This window comes from Sarcophilus harrisii, chromosome 5 (assembly GCF_902635505.1).
Source record: "Sarcophilus harrisii chromosome 5, mSarHar1.11, whole genome shotgun sequence".
Classification (NCBI taxonomy): domain Eukaryota; kingdom Metazoa; phylum Chordata; class Mammalia; order Dasyuromorphia; family Dasyuridae; genus Sarcophilus; species Sarcophilus harrisii.
The window spans coordinates 192,711,230-192,731,183 of NC_045430.1; the positions used below are offsets into that span (position 1 = coordinate 192,711,230).

The 19,954-nt window shown below is 34.3% G+C and overlaps 1 protein-coding gene across 1 annotated transcript; it reads left to right on the forward strand.

Annotated features, from left to right (window-relative positions):
- Positions 1-253: 253 nt before the first annotated feature.
- LOC100922493 (olfactory receptor-like protein OLF3) lies at positions 254-1,259 on the forward strand. Its single transcript, XM_003771714.2, has one exon. It carries the CDS (start codon positions 254-256, stop codon positions 1,211-1,213), a length of 960 nt encoding a protein of 319 aa, XP_003771762.1. The 3' UTR covers positions 1,214-1,259.
- Positions 1,260-19,954: the final 18,695 nt, after the last annotated feature.

The following is a 19,954-nucleotide window of genomic DNA, read 5'->3' on the forward strand; positions in this document are numbered from 1 at the left end:
CTTGACAATATCCCCTTAGTGTGGTGATCTGGTTCCACTTGAGTATTTCTTATAGTTGGTGACATTATTTCATGAGCATTCATTTATTTATTCTCAATAGCTCTTTATTCAAAGCAGCAGATCTACCTCAAGTTATATAGATTTCCAAATGGGAAAATATACTTCTTTTAAAAGCTTTCCCATTCTTTGTTTTTCCCTAACTGAATGGCTCTTGTTATTTTTTCCTCTCCCTGCAGATTATCCTCCCAATTTAATGGAAACCATTAATAACCAGACGTGGGTGAATGAATTCTTTCTCCTGGGCCTGTCTAGTGACTGGGGTACTCAGGTCTTACTCTTTGTCCTGTTTCTGTCCATGTACCTTTTGACTGTGTTGGGAAACTTTCTTATAATCCTCCTAATCAGGTTGGACACTCATCTCCACACTCCCATGTACTTCTTCCTTACCAATCTCTCCCTTATTGATGTTTCTTATGCTACCAGCATTGTACCTCAGCTGTTGACCCACTTCTTGAAAGAGCAGAAATCAATTCCTTATGTAAGTTGTGCAGCACAGTTATTTTTCTCCCTAGCCATGGGTGGAACAGAATTTGTATTGCTGGCAGTAATGTCTTATGACCGATATGTGGCAGTGTGTGACCCCTTGCGCTACTCAGCCATCATGCATGGAGGGTTATGTGCCAGACTGATGGCTGCCTCTTGGGTTGGTGGTTCCCTCAATTCTGCATTGCATACAGTTTTTACTTTCCAGTTGCCTATGTGCACAAACAATGTCATTGACCATATAGCGTGTGAAATTTTAGCTCTGGTTAGGCTTGCCTGTGTGGATACTTCTTCCAATGAAGTTGCAATTATTGTCTCCAGCATTATCCTGCTTATGACCCCATTCTGCCTTGTTCTGCTGTCCTATATTCAGATCATCACCACTATCCTGAAGATCCATTCCACTGAGGGAAGGAAGAAAGCATTTCATACCTGTGCCTCGCACCTGACAGTGGTAGCTTTCTGCTATGGAATGGCAATCTTCATTTACATCCAGCCTCATTCAAGCCCCAATATTCTTCAGGAGAAGATGGTCACACTGTTCTATGCCCTTTTAACACCAATGTTGAATCCTATGATTTATAGTTTGAGGAATAAGGAGGTAAAAGGGGCCTGGCAAAAATTGCTAAGACAGTTCTCTGATTTAAAGTCAAAGCTGGCATCCTCATGAATCACATGGAAATGCTGGGTCTCTGTCGTATTAATATTTAAACATAATAAAGCACTACCCACATCATCTTTTCTTTGGGGGGGATTTGGGAAAACACTAACTGGATTCTTTTAAATAGGAAGTGGGAATGAAGGGGTGTGAAAGGCAGCAACATTGGTGGTATTGGTCATGCTTATAGGAAGAAAATTCAAGTCATCTTTATTCTTGCTTTCCATAGTCTATAACATCTGGAAATAATATTATATTAATTGGGGCATATTTATAGCCTTGAATTTCATCTTAAGCCATTATCTCATGTTCATGCATATCATGGATTGAACGATTTCTTAAAGAAGCAAATTACATTTTAATGTTGGATTAGTCATTAAGAATAACAATTAGCAAGAAAGTCTTTAGCACTGGACATTGGAGCTGTCAGAATGGTGAAATGCCTTGGAAAGAAACTTTTATTGCTCAAGTTGTGTAAGATCTTCTACATTATAATCATCTAGGTTGTGTTTACATAGCAAAACAAGAAAATATTTTGTTCAATGAATTTAGTGGAAGATGAAGTGTGGGAATCAGACAAAACTATTCTGAAATTATAGACATAATCATTGGATTCAGGAAACAACCAGGGCTCCCCTCACATGTTGGCCACAAATTACTGTAGGTTTCTGGCTCTTCTTATCAACATCCTCTGAAAACTATTGCCCATTAGTTTCTACCAATTTATTTTAAAAATTAAGCCAAAAGGTATTTTTTTCCAAAGCAAAATATACTTTATTGAAGAGGATAATAAAATCTTGCAGACCTTCCTCCCTGCCTCCCCCCCCCCCTACACACCAGGTATATATTCTCTCACCAAATAGCATATTACTAATGGGAGGTGGGGAACACAAGGGACATGCATGACTAAGGATCATACTTTAAGGGCACAAAGGCGTGAATCATTTGTGAATAGGTGACATAGATATAAGCACACATATAAGGACAAAATAGATCAGGTGTCTGATTAATCAATTAGCCCAGTAATTTTTAAGATCTATGTGCCAGGTACTATGCTAAGTTCTGGGGATAGAAAAAAAAATAAAGTAAATTCCATATCTTCAAGGCGCTTACATTCAAATGGAACAGATAACATGTTCATAAAGAGATATATCTTGCTCTAAAACATACAAAGTAGATATATAATAATAGAGGGGAATCACTGGCATCTGAAAAGACTGGGAAAGGCCCACTAAAGAAGGTGGAATTTGAGATAAATATTGAAGGAAATTAGAATTTCCACATACAGGTCAGGAAGAAGATTGTTCCAGGCATGTAGGACAGGTCTTTAATTGTGTTTTTTTCTGTTGAGCTGCTGCTATAGTTGCCAGGCTCACAGGCCTGAAAACATCATAGCCTCCGGCTATTTCGGTTCTTTTATGATTCATGCCTTCAGACATCTGAATCTAGTCAGCTAACTAGAAAAGCTCTAGGTCTATCTTTTGAACTTCTTTTTACTCTGCTGCTATCATTAAGAAGTGCTTTCTTTCTCTCCTCTCTCTTAATCTCCCTCTGTCCTGTATCTCCCTGCCCCCCCCCCCTCCCTCTTGCCACTCAAACTCTTATTTGAATTATTGTCTGAAATTCTTCTAAAGTTCCGTTATATTCATGCAGTATGCCTTTCATTTGGTCTCAACCATGATATCTGAGGGTTTTTTTTTTTTTTAAAATAGTTGCAATTTGTTTTGCTTGATTGCTGGCCTTTCTCTTACAGCTATGCTGATACAGAATCTTCTCACCAAAACAATCAGCTTTGCATAATCTAGAGATTGTTTTTTTGCTGTTTAATTTGCTGTTTAATTGCTGTTTAGTCATCATCAGGTGCTCTCAAATATTATTACCATATACTAATCCATGGCTACTTGCTTATTTACTCAATATTGACTGATTCTTTGACTATTAAGTTCTGAAATCGATTTAGTACAATTTTTTTTTGTAGCAGAAAGTTAGTAGCTTCTATCCCTTTTGTTAAAATGTATTAATGAATGAAGCATTCTTTTCCTGAGCAGTCACTAAACCCAGAGATTACTCATTTAATTTCCTCAAATACTCAACACTGTACATTTGTAGGAAGCATAGAAAGTTAGTGAGAGTCAGGTGATGCAGTGGATAGAGCACTTCCTAGCTGTAAAACCCTGGGCAAGTCATTTAACCCCAACTGCCTCAGGAAAAAAAAAAGTTAAAGTGAGGCACCTGAGGAATTATATTATTTTTACACCTCAGTTCTCTGCTGCTGTTGTGTTATTATCAAGGTAACAAATTATCTGTCAGTGTTTAGGGAAGGATGCTTTCCTGGGAAGAAAGATTTATTCAATAGGTCTCATATATTAAGTATCTTAGGCTAAGTACATTGCATTATATGGTTATGAGGACAATGCTGGCTCTATATCATGAGTTTCTATAATTTCATTTTTACCTGAATCATGAACTACTAGGGATGATATTTCTGAATTACAAACACCTCAGAGTGGTGCTTCTTTGGTTATAAGGTCCCTTATATCACTGCAATCCTTTGTTGCTTTATCATTAAGTATTTACATTCCTATCTTCTCTTAGTCAGTGATAGAAGACAATAATAAGTTTAAGTATTCTGGAATACATTATTTTTTTTAAAGACAATTTACTTGATGGATTTGCTGGGTTTTTTTTTTTCCTTTACATTCCTGTACGATTTTTTTTAGTTATTCCAGAGTATCTATTACATGGCTAAAACCCTATGAATTATAGCAAGATCATTATAGCTGTTGAGTGTTCTCCAAACTAATTATCTGTAATAAAGAACCAATCTCATAATTCTATATTAACTTTCCAGTAGTTGAATAGCCATGGTACCATTTAGCCTAGTAATAATAAGTATGTCAACAATTCAAGAATACTGATAAACAATAATACATGATTGAGGTCTTGAAACATAATAATAATAATCCTAATAAAAAAATGATCAAGTCAATAAAAACTACATCAGAAATCCCTACTGTTTGATAATAGAAAAATGTGGAAGGAATCAGAAAAATCCTTGCAATGGGTAGGTTTCCAAAAATAGAGATCCTGGATGAGTATCAATAATGTTTCACCAAGGACCTTTGTCATATATGCAATCTCAAAAAAAAAAAAAAAACCATGTGTGAAATAATATAGAGGCAAATAGCCCTTCAAAATTATAACTCATGAGTTTCCATCAATGTATTTTCTTTCACTAGATCAAGCAGAAGACACATTAATTCAAAGTAAAAGGCAAGCATAGCAAAATAAATGATAAGAAATATTCCTCCAACATACTTTTAATAAGCAAGCAAAAAAGTAACCATACATTATAATTAATACAAATATTTCTTCTCTTGGAGAAGTGTATCTTTTGCAATAGCAGTTTTTACTGCTGATTTCAGTATATACAAAATCATAAATGTATCCAATTTCAGACATTTTAGCACTTAATCTTAAACCAATAGGTAGAAATTCATGCATTTCATGCATTCATTCCTTTTATTGCAAGCTAGATTTCATCCGTCTCATAAACTATAGATCAAAAAATCCATCCACAAAAGATGTTTATGTAGAAATGCCCAAAATGCACAAGCAAAATGAATTAGGCTTAGGGATTCTTATGTGAAGAGACAAATTTAAATTTACAGCTATCACTGAAACTTGGTACTATAGGATTTATGTCTATATATATTATGAAAATATACCTTACTGAGAGACTGGCCAATAAGACTCAGCCTTCAGAAACCTGTATGGTATTCTCTGTCTGATGTAACTCTCCATGGGAATGTTTAGTGAACTACTTTGGAAGGATCACAGTGTCACAGAATGTATGAACCCAACTCTATTTCAGGGATATGCTGGGTTTTTATTTTTATTTTTTGGTAACTGTTACTAATCCATTTACAATATGATAAAAAGAAGACTTTTGATTGACAATTGACATAAAACTATATGTGTATATGAAGAGCATTCACTGACCAAATTGTTCTTGTTCTATCTCTAATGAAGAAAACAAAATTCTAACTTTCAGAGTGGGGAAATAGCCTGTGTTATATATCTCTTCACTTGAGGTGCTGCCATGTGGTATGTGATAACAGGGTTGACCTGTTGAATCTATTCATTCTTGCACTGAAAGTGCATTGGACATGAGATGGAACGGATGAGGAACCCCTTGAGCTTTGAAAGATGAGATCTAGTAACCAGAAGCTTAGGAATAAGGAATTTAATTAAATGATAGTGGGGCTTCAATCACTGGGACAATCAGTGATCTAAGGAAGATATCATTAAGTTTAACTAAGGATTGATACTGGGAAATATATCTCAGTGTAGAGCCTTGAGTCACTAGTAAGTACCACAAGAACCCCATGGTGGCAACCCTACTGGCACTATGAGGAGCCTGACTAGCTGGTGCCCATAGGAGTTGGGAGAACAAATTTATAAAGGCTACAGACATTCAGGAATCAACCAGGGTGATGGTGTGTGGCAGGATTGGGAAGAAGAAGGAGGGTAAAGGATAGCATGTATTGCAGATCAGTAAAGGCAGAAACAAACAAACAAACAAACAAAAAAACATATTCTCAACAAGATTCTATACAGAGAAAAAGAAAGACAAAAAGTTTAGGTAATAGATCAAGAAGGATGGAATAGAACTGATATTATAGTCATCTGGACCTTCAACTTCCAGTGTATCTCCTAGAGCATTCACTCTTCTAAAAGCAGGAAAAGTTATTACTTTCTTGACCTTCTTTCATTATAATTTTCTGCTTCAAAAGTTAGATTAGCTATTGCAACAGTAATTTTGTTTGGGATGCGAGTCTTATTAATAAGGAAGATATAATAGCTGGGGAAGATACAATGGATCCATGTAGGAATGGAGAAGGTGGGAGGGGTACAATCATTCCATCTTACTGCTTGTTTTAGAGGAAAGATGAGAATAGGCTAAAACATATGCCCTGAATTTAAGGAGAGAAGGTTCTAAAGGTTGAGAAAGGATAGTCAGGATAACTTGAACCAAATTTTTGTAGGGAAGTCAGCCCAAGTGCAATGGGAGCTATTTAAAATGAAATTATGAAGATGTAAAGGGAAGAAGAAAATCAGTGAGCTGGAAAAAAGGAAGTGGTCTAATGTTACTGTTATAAATGCATAGGGAACTCACTAACTTGCTTATATTTTTAATCAAAATGTTCCCCCCAAAATAGAAATAATGTCAAGTAATAGACTAATCAACTAATCATAGAATTGTGACTCAGTTCTGTCACAATATAATGGATAATGATAAAATAAATGCTCCAAACCTGGTAAGGAAAGCTAAGGGCAACAAAAAGTTTTATTTAGCTAAAAGGGATTAGGAAAAGAATGAAGACCAAAGTAGACATAAGCTTATTTCTCACATTGATTACTGAGAAAAGTAAGAAAGAACAGAAAGGCTTCTTAGTTACTATTTTAATTTGGTTTCATCTGCAAAAGAAAATTATTTTTTCCTAGAAAAGACAAGTGATATGAAGCTAATACAGATTGATATCCAAGATAAGTAAATAGAAAATAATCTAGTTGCCACTAATGGGTTTGCTAATTAAATAAGCCAATTAACAAATATTTATAATATCTATAATTAAATATTCACAATATTTATAAATTTAAAATATTATATTTATAATTTACTCTGTTTAAGATACTGTAGTGAATGGAGAATGGATTCAAGTCACTTGACCTCACTTCCCATCCATAACATTCCAGGTCTTCTGTGCTTTGGTTTAGACTAATTCTAATGTGAAAAATGTTGTCCTTACTTACCATTACCTCTTAGAATACTTTTCTTCAACTCTCAGGGTAAGTAAAGTCAGGAATCCAGGGAAGGGGATTCAGATCCTATCTCTGAGATTTGCTATTGTGTGAGATTTACCTTCATGGGCCTTAGTTTTCTCATCTGTAAAATGAAAGGTTTGTCTGTGATGGTTTCTGAGATTCATTCTACTTTAAAGGCTATTTATTCTCTGATGTTTCACCTTGTTCCTGCTTTCCCTACTCTATTGACTTGGAATGTAATTTGCATTTATTTGTTTATCTGTATACATGCTTTATATCACTCTATTGAAAAGTAAGGTCATTGAGGGAAGAGACTAGCATGCTTTTGTCTTTGGATCACTAACACTGAACCCAGTCCCTTGAACACAGTTTAAACACTAAATAAATGTTTATTGATTTGATTCATAGATTAATAGGATCAAAGATACTGAGTTCAAAGGAAATTAGATGTCATCTAGTTCAGAACTCTCATTTTTCAGATGAGAAAACTAAAGCTCTAGAGGTATAAGGTGGATTGTCCAAGGTCACAAAGAAAGAATTGAACTACCTCATTGAATCCAAAAGTAAAAATAAAAGAAAACTGGCTGACATGATTACTAAATCTTTCTAGTTGGTCTTTGATATACAATGGGGAATAAGAACACTGAAAAAAAGCAAATATTATAATTTGGAACCTGCGAAGTTTAAGCCAATAAGTCTTCAATTTCTGGAAGAATATTGAAACATATATATAAAAGGTCAACCTCAGAATTTAGAACAACTTCTGACACATACTGTCTATGTGATCCTGGATTCTTGTTTTTGGACCCAAAGGACAGAAAATAGGAGTGATAAAAGCAGCAAAAAGAAATTTGTTTGTTGTAAGAGAAAAAAATCATGATAATCAAAACTGCATCAAAATAGTATGTTTACTCAAAAGATAGTACATATCCCCTCATTTGATGCTAAGACTAGATGATCATGTTTGATTATTCACTTGATATTTCTTTATTATGCCTATTTATTATAGATTATTTTTTACATACACGTTGGACTACTTGACCACTGAGTTCCTTTCCACCTCTGATAATCTATGATCTTGTAATGACTTACATTTATATGATACTTTGAGACTTAAAATATACTTTGTTCACAAAATTATGAAGTAAATAGTATCAATATTACCAGTAATAATTGCTATGCAGGACAAAATAGGCTGGTTGATACTAGTTCTTTCTCCCTTTTGGAAATGGATCATCTCAGACTATCCTTGATATTTCCCATGGATTTTGATTTTCAATGTCAAAAATACTTTTCTTGGAAGGTAAGATTTTGTAGTCTAACAACTTTATGTTTTTCTTTTTTTGGCCTCTTTCTGTCTCTCTGTCTCTGTCTCTGTCTCTCTGTCTCTGTTTTTGTCTCTCTCTCTCTCTCTCTCTCTCTACATATATATATATATAGGCTGAGGAAATTGGGGGAAAGTGACTTGCCCAGGGTCACAGGGTCACACAGCTAGGAAGTGTTAAGTATCTGAGACCTGATTTGAATTCAGGTTCTCCTGACTTCAGGGCTGCTGCTCTATCCACTATACCACCTAGCTGCCCCATGAAATTTTATATAATTATTAATAAAAATCAAATCATAGCTTCAGAACCACAAATTAGGATAATCCTTAATTATTAACCAGAAACTCAAATCTTTGTCACATTTAATTCTCTCTGAATTTCATTCAGTTTTTAGTTTCCCATTAGCGACTGGAGAAGGAAAAGGCAAACTACTTCATTATCTTTGTCAAGAAAAGCTCAAATAGGTCATGAATAGTGAGGCATGCTTGAAACAACTCAACAGAACAACATCTGCTGTTAACCCCTTCATATACAACCAATATACAAATATGTAATTTATAAATATTATAGCTGATTATAGATTTTTAAAAAATATATTTTATTTTTATCAATTAACAAGCACTTATTTTCTGTTCACCCCCTCAAAAAGAAAGAAAATCAGAAACTTCACAACAAGTATGCATAGCCAAGCAAAATAAATTTTCACATTGGTCATATTCAAATTATATATATATATATGTGTGTGTGTGTGTGTGTAAATAAATATGTATATATATATATATATATATATATTGCTGAATTTATAAGTTGTATTGACTGGAAAATTGTTTCACTCAGTCTTTTTGTAAGTTCCATTACTTTAGAATTTGTTTAGAGTCATTATTTAAAGATATTTGGAGGAATTTAAAGGAGAACTTGTACAAAGTGCCTGTCTTTGATCTGCCATCTTGACTCTGCTTTTATTCATTCATTTCTTATGAAACAAAAATATTTCATGATTGCATATTTTATCTAAGAGGAAAGAAAAATCAGGATGAAGAAACATTTTAATTAGGGAAGCATTACATAAGAATGCCTAGTAATAAACACAAGAGGGGAAAAATTAAACAGAAAATGCTTGAATAGTTTGAATACTCTCAGCTTCTCAGAAAAACATTTCAGCCAAATTTCTTGCACAATTATTTCCTCATGACTTAACCACAGGGCCTAAATGGCTACTATTAGAGCTCAGTTTTTATTTTTGGAATTATTATTGCTACCTTCCTTTATCTACTTCCTTTGGATACTAGCAATAACTGATGACATTCAGTGCTGAGTCCCATCTCTCTTAAATTGCTCATAAATTCATAACTCATCCTTCTCCTGCCTCCCTAGTCCAGTGCAAATCATACTATATCTAACTCTTCTTAAATTATTATACAAATAAAAGCCCAAGAAACCTTAGCAAGGTTTAAATTCCTTTCCCCACTTTTAGGGTACTACATATTAACCTGTCCAAAAATTACCCAAGTATTATAATCCATGTTTAAATGATGAGAAAACTGAGGCTCTAAAAGATTGCATAAATGTCCATATCACACTGCTAGTATGTTTCTGGAGTGAATGTAAATCCCAACTGCAGCTTTCAGTTTATTCAATAAGCATTTTCTTTTTCCATTTGATTAATTCTATTTTTTAAATGTGTTTTCTTCAGTGGGTTTATTTTTTGCATTTGGCCAATAGTATTTTGAGGAATTGTTTTCTTTAGTTAATTTTTGTCCTCTCTTTTTCAAGTTGTTGGCTCTCTCTCACTTAACTTCTCATTTTTTCCTATTTTTTCCTATCTCTTATTTATCTTTTAAAATCCTTTATGATTTTTATGAGATCCTTGGAAGTGGTTTTCTGTGAACCACCATGGACCACCTCATGGGCGGGAGCTCTGGTCGCATTGAGATCTGCATCATCAACGGGAGGTGTCTCCTTCTCTAATTGCCTGTGCTGGTGATCTCAGAGACCTGACATAAACTGTGGGGATCAGGAAGTAGGTGGAGTTTTATTAGCAGTTATTTTAACTGTCATAGAGAGTCTGCTTTGGGCTCACTGTGAGCTAGTCTGCATACTTTTACTCTATCTCTATGATTCCATAGCTAGAATGGCTACATATTCCCCTCAGTGTTGCAGGAAACATTATGCTCTAATGTTAACAAGCTTCATTCCCATAGCCTCATGGAGCTCATGATATTGATGCTAGGTTTAGTGCACCTGATCAACTTCAGCCTGACTGAATTTCAAAACTCCTGAGGTTGAATGATCTACTAGTCTTAATGTACTACCTCCCTCCCCCCACCCCCCATTAGGAACAAAGATGATAAATATTGGCTATCTTGCTTGGTTGATAATTAACATTCCTTTAAAAAGACTTTCTGGTTATACATGTACATCAGCTTCTTAAATAAATTTCTTTATGAAGCATGTTGGGAAAGAAAAATAAAAACAAAAAAAAATCAAAGAAAAAAAAAGCAGGAAAAAAGTGAACATAGTATGTGTTGATTTACATTCAATCTCCATAGTTCTCTTTCTGGATGCAGATGGTGTTTTCTATTCAGAATTTATTGGGATTGCCTTAAATCACTAAAACACTGAGAAAAACCAAGTGTTTCATGGTTGATCATTGCACAACCTTGCTGTTACTGTGTACAATGTATTCCTGGTTCTGCTTGTATCACTCAGCATCAATTCATGTAAATCTTTCCAGGACTTTCTAAACTTAGCTTGTTCATGATTTTTATAGAACAATAATACTCCATTTCTTTCATATACCATAACTTATTTAACCATTCCCCACTTGATAGGCATCTACTCATTTTCCAATTCTTTATCACCACAAAAAGAGCTGCTATAAACATTTTTGCATATGTGGGTATTTTTTTTCTCCTTTATGATTTCCTTGGGATACAGACCCAGTAGTGGCACTGCTAGATCAAAGGGTATAGTTTAATAGCCCTTTGGACATAGTTCCAAATTGTTCTACAGGATTGATAGGTCATTTCACAACTCCACCAATAATATATTAGTATCCCAGTTTCCTGCATTCCCTTCAAAATTTATCATCTTTTCTTGTTACTTTAGCCAATCTGAGAAGTGTGAGGTGGTACCTTAGAGTTGTTTTAATTTACATTTTTCTAATCAATAATTGCAAGAGTTGGGGGAGGAGCCATGCCTGGCACACTAGGAAGTACAAAGGCCTTGAAGCCTGAGATCCCCAGAAGTGGTTTTCTGTGAACCAGCATGGACCGTCTCATGGGCAGGAGTTCTGCTCACATTGAGGTCTGTGTCAGCAACAGGAGGGGTCTCATTCTCTAATTGTCTGTGCCTGTGACCTCATAGAGTTGATATAAACTGTAGGGACAAGGAAGTAGGTTCAGTTTTATTGGCAGTTACTAGGACCTAGTCAGGAGCTCACTAGGAGTGAGCAGGAGGTCAGAACGGTAGAATGTGAATATGTGGAATAAAAGATCTTGAGCTTGCACGTGACTCTATAGTATGTGAAATCACCGCTGGATGAAATGATGATCAGAGATCTCTGAAGACGTCCAATTGAGGTAGGATTGGTAGAAGCATTGTACTAGACAGTGGCCAGAGATTCTTCTGAGGGCCTTGGAATTAGGAGTGACTGGTAATAGTAGTTCCTGAGTGGGGAGCCACAAACAGTGATTTAGAGTGTTTTTTCATATAACTTTATATGGCTTTCATTTTACCATCTGAAAATTGTCTGTTCATATATTCTGACCATTTATCAGTTAGGCAATGACTTGTATTCTTTTAAATTTGATGCAGTTCTTTATATATATTTGAAATGAGACTTTTATCAGAAACAGACTGTAAAATTTTTTTTCTGAGCTTTGTTCTTTCCTTTTTATCTTGTTTGTGTTGGTTTTGTTTTTGCAAAACCTTTTTAATTTACTGTAATCAAAGTTGTCTATTTTGTTTTTCATAATGTTCACTAGTTCTTCTTGAGTCATAAATTCCTCCCTTCTCCAAAGATCTGAAAGGTAAAGTATCCTTTGCTGTCCTGATTTGCTTATGGATGATGCTTACCTTGTCTAAAATAGTTTGCCAAAGCATTTTAAAGTTTTTACTTTCATTAAATTCTCATGACAATTATGAAAAGTAGTAAAGCTTTATCCTACATTTGAAGATATTGAGGTTCAGATTGAGTGAATCTCTCAGTTGTATAAGTTAGAGAATGAACTGAGAATGAAGAGTACGGAGGTCTTCTAATTCTCCCCCCCCCCCAACCTTCTTTCAAAAAGCCTAGGTTCTTATAACAATGAGAGAAAGAATCTGGAGGGGATTTCAGAGAAAGTGCACTGTGGAAAGATATCATGCTCAGGGATTCATAAGCTAGGAGAATTTTTCCTGGTTTTACATGTCTATAATAAGATGAAGGAAGGAGGTAACTCCACACCCCTTAAAAATAAAACTAAATCAGAAGAATCTCTCATGGAATGGGGATTTTGAACATTTACCAAGTTTTTAAAAATGAAACTCATAACATAAATATGCTTTAAAATGTCCTTAGCCTTAATTTGAGGACTCACCTGAGTGAAAATCAGACAGAAAGAAGATAACAAGACCTTGAGGAGGGATAATTAATTGCCCTCTCAGGATGTCAAACTCAGACCTTGGAAAAATCACCAACCTAAGAGCCTCTGGAGTTCCTTCCTCCCAAGTGCCTTATTGAAGCAAAGATCTCTGCCCATTACAGATGAGTTAAGTATCCACTTCAATCAGACTTCCCCTCCTTTATGAATCATTGGAATCTCTGTAGCTGTAAGTGGACATTTTTCTTGGCAGCTATGACTATATGGGGACCAAAATAAGAAAACTGCAACTTCAAACTATTAAACTAAGTTGCATGTATTCTGCATATGTATTCAGGTCTGTCTGTCTCAATATTTAAAGAATTGAAAATGAATTCATAAATGATGTTATCCTGTGACTTTTATTTTTATTTTAAAGTGTCACTTCATTATGCTATACCCATCCTAGGGAATTAGGAATTCCAATAAAGATGACCAAATAGACCTAAGATTCAAATGGATGAACTAAGTATTAAAGATAACACAGAGAATTTTAATAGATGATTAGGTCTTCATATCCCAATTACAGACAACTATGGGAATAATCATGGGTAATGTGTCTAGAAAAGCATTTTTACCTTCTGGCCTTAATTTGGCTTGTAATCTATTTCACATGGACTTCTTTGTTTATAATTCCAGTTGATTGAGATGAAAGCTTATTACCCTCAAATATTCAATTTTCTTACTTTAAATGGACTTATCTTTCATAGCTACAAAGAACAACAAAGGAAATAAGGAATCTTGAAGCTTCATAAGGAGACCAGACATTGAGGATCTTGGCATTCCTCTTTTGATCATTGAAATCAGTCCTTTCACTCAACTTCATGGAAAGAGAGGAGAGGGGAATTTGTTGAAATATCCACAGAATGCTATGGTGTGAGATAAAAGAGGAGCATTGTTTGAAAAGGTTTTTGACATAGAGTATCTCACTGAAGCAGAATGATGGAGAATTCTCTTTATTTTTACAAAAGAAAAAATTTATTTAAATGTGAAATTATAAGCTCTTCCTTTCAAGGAAAAGTAAACTGAATACTTCATTATTACATTGGAGCTTGTGAATTTGTAATAAAAGTTATAATTAATAGTAATCTACATTGGGAGAGAAAGTTTTATATGTTGATAAAAAAAATACAAACACAGTAACTATTTTCCTTATTGTTACTTGTTATTTGTTACAAAATTCCAGGTTTTTCTAATTAGCCAGAGATTGGAATTATTTGTTAGAAAGTAGCCACCATATATATATATATATATATATATGTATTTTTTTTTTGATGTGGTTGTTTGGGGATTACTGAGAAGTTGTGTCCATAACCATTATGTGTCTTGATTTGGAATATATTGTGCTTCCTCTCACTGAAAATAGTTGACATTTCTAAAGGCTTTTAAGATCTACAAAGTCTTTGGCATAAATTGTTATGCCACAGTTCTCTTTAACTGTCCTGGCTCAGTTTCCCTGCACTAGTTTCCCTTATCTCAGTCTCCCTAACTATTCCCCTTAGTTGTAAACCCCCCTTATAGTCCATTAAGACTGGGACCATTTGCTCTAAGGTTATACATTGTTAGCAGGATGAACAAGAAAGTAGACCTCCTGACTCTTTCTGTCCTCAAGAATTTACAATATCCCTCTAAAATATTCCAAGATACCTCACTGACATCTTTACTTCTGTGTATTCAGACATCCTGTCTCTGGGTTTTTAGGATTTATGGTCTCCCCCCATCCTGACAGAAGTTTTCCCATGCTTCTTACCCCTTCTTTGTTTCTAAAAGGTATTTAAGAAGTTGCGTTTCTCCCATTCATTACTGGAGGCTGGATGCTGGATGCTGGATTCTTTGAGATGACAGTTTCCTCCAGCCCTGGGACCAACATGGATTCCTTGGTCCCAGTATATCTTTATCTCTGTCTGACTGGATAATTTGAGACAAGAGTCCAAGTCAATTATACTCTCCAATTAATAAAATATTAAAAAGCTCTCTAATCTCTCTCCTGCCTCAGTTTCTCTGGCATTACAAAACGACTCAAATTTGTTATTCAACAATAACTCTTTATGGTCAGTGTTCTCATTTCCCCTTTTGCCAATAAAGCGAAATAAAAAACACTTAACTTATTATTTTCAGCATAGAGATAGGAACTAGATCTATTTCACTGGTTAGGAAGTCCTACATGAGATTCCCTTTATCAATGCAGATAGTTACCTTCTTTGCAAATTATATAATCTGAGGGAGGTTCCTAATACACTGAGAGAATAAATGACCCAGGTTCACATAGAAAATATATTCCTCTGTGTTCCAGTAAAGCAACCTTTGCCTTTGTTCTTCCATTATCTTCCATTACTCTTTCCACTCCATCATTTCATCTGGTGATTTGTGTCCTAATAACATATTTGTATTTTGTTTCTATCAGGTTTCTATCATTTATTCTTAAAGGTAAACCCCAATGGCCAAACATCTTTCCCCACTGATTTGTCATTGATTTCTTTAAATCTTTGGATTATGATCTAGACCAATTCAGGCAAATGGTATAAAATGCAAATTCCAAGGGAAGTGTAGCATATGAAGCAGTAATTTTTGTCTTTAACTGAATGTTTTCTCCCTGGCAGATAGTTGAGATTAGGGTTCTGAGAATTGAAAAGTTTTGATGGAAAGGAAAAATATCTTTATTAAGAAAGAGGGTGGATTGGTAAAAAGAAATGACAGTTTTCAACCAAGGGAGGATATATCTTCTTTGGAGTCACAAAGATTAAGTACTAGTATTTGTTTTACTTCTTTCTTCTATTCTGGGGAAAAGGTCACTTGAGGGTAATTTCTAATTAAAGTCTGATTGCTTCCTGGACCAATCCTAATAAAATTCTGATGGGGATATATTTTTTTAGTGTTTCATCTCTCCCCAACTCACAAAATATGTCTTTTTCTCACTTTAAGTGCCCCAGCTCATTGGTATTCTCATTCTCCTGTCACAGGTGAGAAAATGGATCTGATCAAATAATTTATATAAAGAACTCATCTTGGAAACAAATTACATGAATTGGAATCCCACTTCAGATACACTACCCCTGTGATAAATTTAAGTCAAATTTTCCTCTACATCTCAAATTTTGTTATCTATAAAATGGGGTTAATTATACCTTCCTCTGGGTTGTTGTGATGGGTATGTACTGTGTACCTTTCCTTGTCAAATACACGTAAATGGTTGGCATTATTGTTATTAATTTTCCTAGAATTTTCTGAGAGAATTTTAACGAGTACTGGAAGGAGAGGATCATTTTTAACTCATAGGAATTAATTTGCATCAGTGATAGGTTATGGAAAGAGTCTTGGGAATGAAGGGCCTTATTGATCCTTCAATTCAAAGCTTCTAGGCAACTAGCTATTTACTTTATCTGCATTTAAGGCTGGTTGTTACCTTCCTATTAAATGCCTATAGATAGATTTGGAATCAGGGGATTGGAAATTGAACTTCTGCTCCACTATTTATTATATTTGTGATTTTAGGAAAGCTGCTTTTCTCTGAGCCTCTGTTATGTCATCTTCAAAAGAAGTGGATTGAATTAGGTGAACTATATGTTCTCTCCAATTCTAGTATTATAGAATCCTACAATTCTAAATGCCATTGAAGGCCTCTTTTAGCTCTATTGTTGTTCAGTAATTTTTAGTTGTCAAATTCTTGGTGACCCCATTTGGGGTTTTCTTGGCAGAGATACAGGAAGGTTTTGCCATTTCCTTCTCCAACTCATTTTACACATGAGAAACTGATGAAAATAGGGTTAAGTGACTTGCCTAGAGTCACACAGCTTGTAACTATCTGAGTTCAGATATGAACTCAGGAAGATGTCTTCTAGACTTTAGGTCTGGCATTCAATCCACTCTACTACCTCTTTTAATCCGTAAAATGCAATTATTCTATTAAGTCCAAGGAAGAATTGGAGAAAAGTCTTAAAAACCTATCAGAATTGAGATTATGCTTAACTCTCAGAACACCAGAAGAGAAGAAATGCAAGGCTAAATGTTTAATACTTTATATCATTTTTACTATAAATCTGATATTGAAACCTTATTCTATTCAACTGGGACCTATTCTATTTCTCGTACCTTTAAATAAATTCAGGCATAAAAATAATTTTATGTATAAGAGTAGAAAGGAACAGAATATATTGATTTTTGACAAATTGTGAAGTTGTATGTATCCCTGCTTTATCTTTTCCGTCTGTATGGATTCATAGCTATCATCACTAAAACTTGCAGGGTGAGGGCATAGAATCTGATCTTTGCTATTCACTATCAATGTTACAGTATGTCGCACTTGTTTTCAGTCACTTTCAGTTGTGCCCAATTTTTTGTGATCCCATTTGGAGTTTTCTTGACAAAGATACTGGTTAGATTTGCCATTTTCTTTTTCTTCATTTATAAATGAAGAAACCGGGGTAAATAGGTTGTGACTTATAAAGCTAGTATACAGCTAATCATACAGCTAGCAAGTGACTCAGGTCATATTTGAATTCAGGAAGATATGAGTCTTTCTGACTTTAGGCTTTACACTCTATTCATTGAACCACCTAGCTAACCCTAGGTGGTTAATACAGGCTTGTTGAGTGACTAACTGACATTAGGCAACTCATATAATATTTTTGTTCCTAAATATTTTCAGTTGTAACATGATAGGATTATTATATGACTCATACCTTGAAGCTCTAAATCCTCTTATTTAAAATTCCTGTACATTGATTTGGATCTTTTTTCAAGCATTTTATTAGGTTGACCATTCATTATATTTTATTACAGGAGACATAAAAGAGTTCAAAGCGATTGGAGTAGATAACTTGACCTGGTCGATCATACTTTTCTCAAAGTCAGACAATCTTTTCTTCTTTTCTATTTCTTTACCATACCTACTTCTAGGAATTAAATCAAATAGATACCACTGGTTCCTCCTTTTCAAGTGGAGCTTCATCTATGGATCACAAAGGTAGAGAAAATTCCTCATTTTTATTCTATCCTTGATGCATAATTTACCTAGAATCCATAGATAAAAAATACAAAAAGAGACTATTTATTTGTCACTAGAGACAGCTTAATAAATCTTTGTTTAATTGGATTGAATAATTGTAAGGATTTTGTCATTTTTACTAGTTGTTTCCAAAGTCAGAATTTGGGTTATTTTAGACATCATGGTTAAAAAGAGGTGATGTATTTCTTTGAGGTTTACTATCATGAAATGTTACCTATTTTAAAACTCAGAAACACATTCTAGTTTTGTTCTGTTTTGATCTTTAAAACTTTTTAAAGATCACATTGCTATTTATTCTGTCCTCTGCAAGTTTTGTAATAAAGCCAAAGGCAATGCAGTTCTGTCCTGACATGCCTGATTCAAGTGTCAAGTCAAATGAGTGGGACAGACATTAAATACTATGGGAGTTAAGTGGAGGACTGAGATACCTTTGCACTGGAATGGAAGGAGAATTTTTTTTAACATAAAGTTTTATTGTTTTGTTTTTTTCTATCATACTTATTTCTGAATATAACTGTCCTTTCTTCCTTATCCTTGTAATTTTTTTTAAAAGAAGTGTTCATTAGAATGAATTGATGTATAATTTGTATTTGATAATATATGTAGCATCATTTCTCAAATGAAAAGGAAATTTTTTTCTCATCAATTCTTTGATACCATATTTGGTCATTATAATCATATGATATTTAGATTTTAAAAAATTGTTCTTTCCCTCTACATTCTTGTGGTCATTGTGCTATTTCCCCCTCATTCTTCTTCTTGCTTTTGATTACATAGTGATTATATGACCCTGGAAAATTCAATGTTCTTTCACTGTAATCTCTCAGTAGCTTCTCAGTGATCTGAGAAACTCTTTAAGAAAACAAATTGCAGGATAATTGATGACCTACATTGGTATAGTGAATTTCTTCTCAAATAATGAAGTTTTGTCCAAATCTCTATGTCCTATTTCCTTACTCTACTTTTTCTGTTTAGGTCTTCCTGTTTTTGTCCTAATTCCTCATATTTGTCACTTCTTATGATATAATAATGTCACATTCATGTACCAAAATTTGTTTAGCCATCACCTAATCAATGGACATTTTTTTTTTTATCTTCAATCATTTGTTAACAAAAAAGTGTTGTTAATTACTTTTTGTCATAGAATTAACCTTTTTTCTCTTTGTCTTTAACATCTTTGGGGAATACATCTAAAACCAAGATTTGTCGTGCAAAAAGTTTAGACATTTTAGAGATCTTTTCCCTTACATGATTCCAAATTTCCAAAATGATCAGATAATTCACAGTCCATAAACGGTTGCATTAGTGTGCCTCTTCATGGAAGAGATGAGACTTGAGGTAAGCCTTGAAGAATAAATAGGATTTATAAAGGGCTAAAAAAGGGGGAAAGACATTGTAAGAGGAATATAGATATGAGTAAGTCATATTTGTGAGATAGTGTTAATAATGACCTACTTTGAGCAAAGACAAGTTGGATCTGGGTTATAAATGATACCTTTGAAATTTACAATGCAGGATAAGGACTCAGGGCTTTATGCTTCAAATCAAATCACAGAAGGTCATTGAACAAGGAGGTATTATTAAAAATAGTGTTATTTTTAAAGAAAAATTAATCTGGCATAAAAGAAGCTAGAAACAATGTGTCCTACTAGGAGGGTCATAAAAAGAGCTTAGATTATGACAAAAGTGGGAAACCTTTTTATGCCAAGGTCATTTGGATATTTATAAAATCATTTGCAGGCCATGCAAAATTATTAATTTATAGAACTCAAGCAGTGGAAGGTTGTTCTACCCATCTTTCAGCTAATTATCACCTGTGATTGATTATGCAAATGATTTCTCAAGGTCTTATAAAGCCAGAAGTTCCCCATCTTTGGATTAAGGGAACAGTGAGAGTAGAGAATAAGGGTCAAATTATAGACTTGATCTTCTATAGAACTATCTATAGGAATTCCTTCTTCAAATTCCTTCT

Coding starts and splice junctions, on each gene's coding strand:
- LOC100922493 (XM_003771714.2), top strand. CDS start 254: ATGGAAACCATTAATAACCAGACGTGGGTGAATGAATTCTTTCTCCTG.